Source organism: Pseudomyrmex gracilis, unplaced genomic scaffold, assembly GCF_002006095.1.
Source record: "Pseudomyrmex gracilis isolate BER0280 unplaced genomic scaffold, ASM200609v1 scaffold_177, whole genome shotgun sequence".
Taxonomy (NCBI): Eukaryota; Metazoa; Arthropoda; class Insecta; order Hymenoptera; family Formicidae; genus Pseudomyrmex; species Pseudomyrmex gracilis.
In genome coordinates, this window is record NW_018020761.1 from 213,464 (window position 1) to 214,523 (window position 1,060).

At 26.1% G+C, this 1,060-nt stretch overlaps 1 protein-coding gene across 1 annotated transcript in view; it reads left to right on the top strand.

Annotated features, from left to right (window-relative positions):
* Positions 1-537, top strand: part of LOC109857893 — a 5,864-nt gene extending 5,327 nt beyond the window's left edge. Inside the window, exons 5-6 of the mRNA XM_020434662.1 lie at positions 228-265; positions 372-537. Of these exons, the coding sequence (XP_020290251.1) occupies positions 228-265; positions 372-537 (204 nt within the window). The remainder of the gene's footprint in view (positions 1-227; positions 266-371) is intronic.
* Positions 538-1,060: the final 523 nt, after the last annotated feature.

Consider the following 1,060-nt stretch of genomic DNA (forward strand, 5'->3'; position numbering starts at 1 on the left):
TATTTCTACAAAGTATATCAATTTGTACATTACAAGTACGTATATTTGTGTATAAATTTGGTTAACTATAACGTCAAAAACTCCTTGTTTCTACAGTTAGAAAAACCGTAATAGCAAATGTGACATGAGTGTCGATACTTCATTTTGATATCATAAGAAAAGTATGTAAAACCGTTCGAGTAATAATGTGTGAGTAAAATTATATATTTTCTTGTAAATATTTGCAGATTGTTACCAAGTTGGCAGAGATGGATATATTGCCAAGGTGTGACAAAAGAAATAATAACTACGTATATACAGTGGAAAATAATACGGGACATATACGAGTTACAAGAGAAAAATGAACAATTCTTGCAATATTTATCTTGTAGTAAACTGTATTATAGTATAGAAACTTTGCGATCTGAACTTGCATATGATTCAATACAAGAAAGTGATTCTGTTACTATTCTTTACAATCTTGTCGCAAGACATGTGAAAGATTTTTCTTCATTGGACACTATAATAAGCCAAATAAAAGACAGATTTCCAAGGTAACCAAATTTTTTTTTTATAGAGAACTGTTTATGTATTTTTATGCTATTTATATATTATTTGTACATGTACTGTACATTACATTTATACTTTTATATAGTTTAGTATAATATTACAATTTTATATATATGTATATTACAACAACTTCGATTGGCACTCAGTACGCATTAGTGTATCCAATCGAATTTGTCGTTAGATTTATTCACTTTAAGTAAATTGTTTTTTCATATTGTATAAGAGTTTAAGTATACTAAGAACGATTTTATACTAACTATCTGTTATGTGTGTTTTATTTAAAAGAAAGATCAGTCTACTTCCAATTGTGAATTTTTGTATTAACCACATATATTTAGATGAAGATATGGAAAAGGTACGTTGGGTAAAACTTATAGTTTAATATAAGTATATATAAATAAAGAATACATCTCTTATATATATATATTAATGAATACTTATAAGTACGCGAGTATTACACTTATAACAATACTGTATGTACTCTTAATTTAGCGTAATATAAGATGATCAT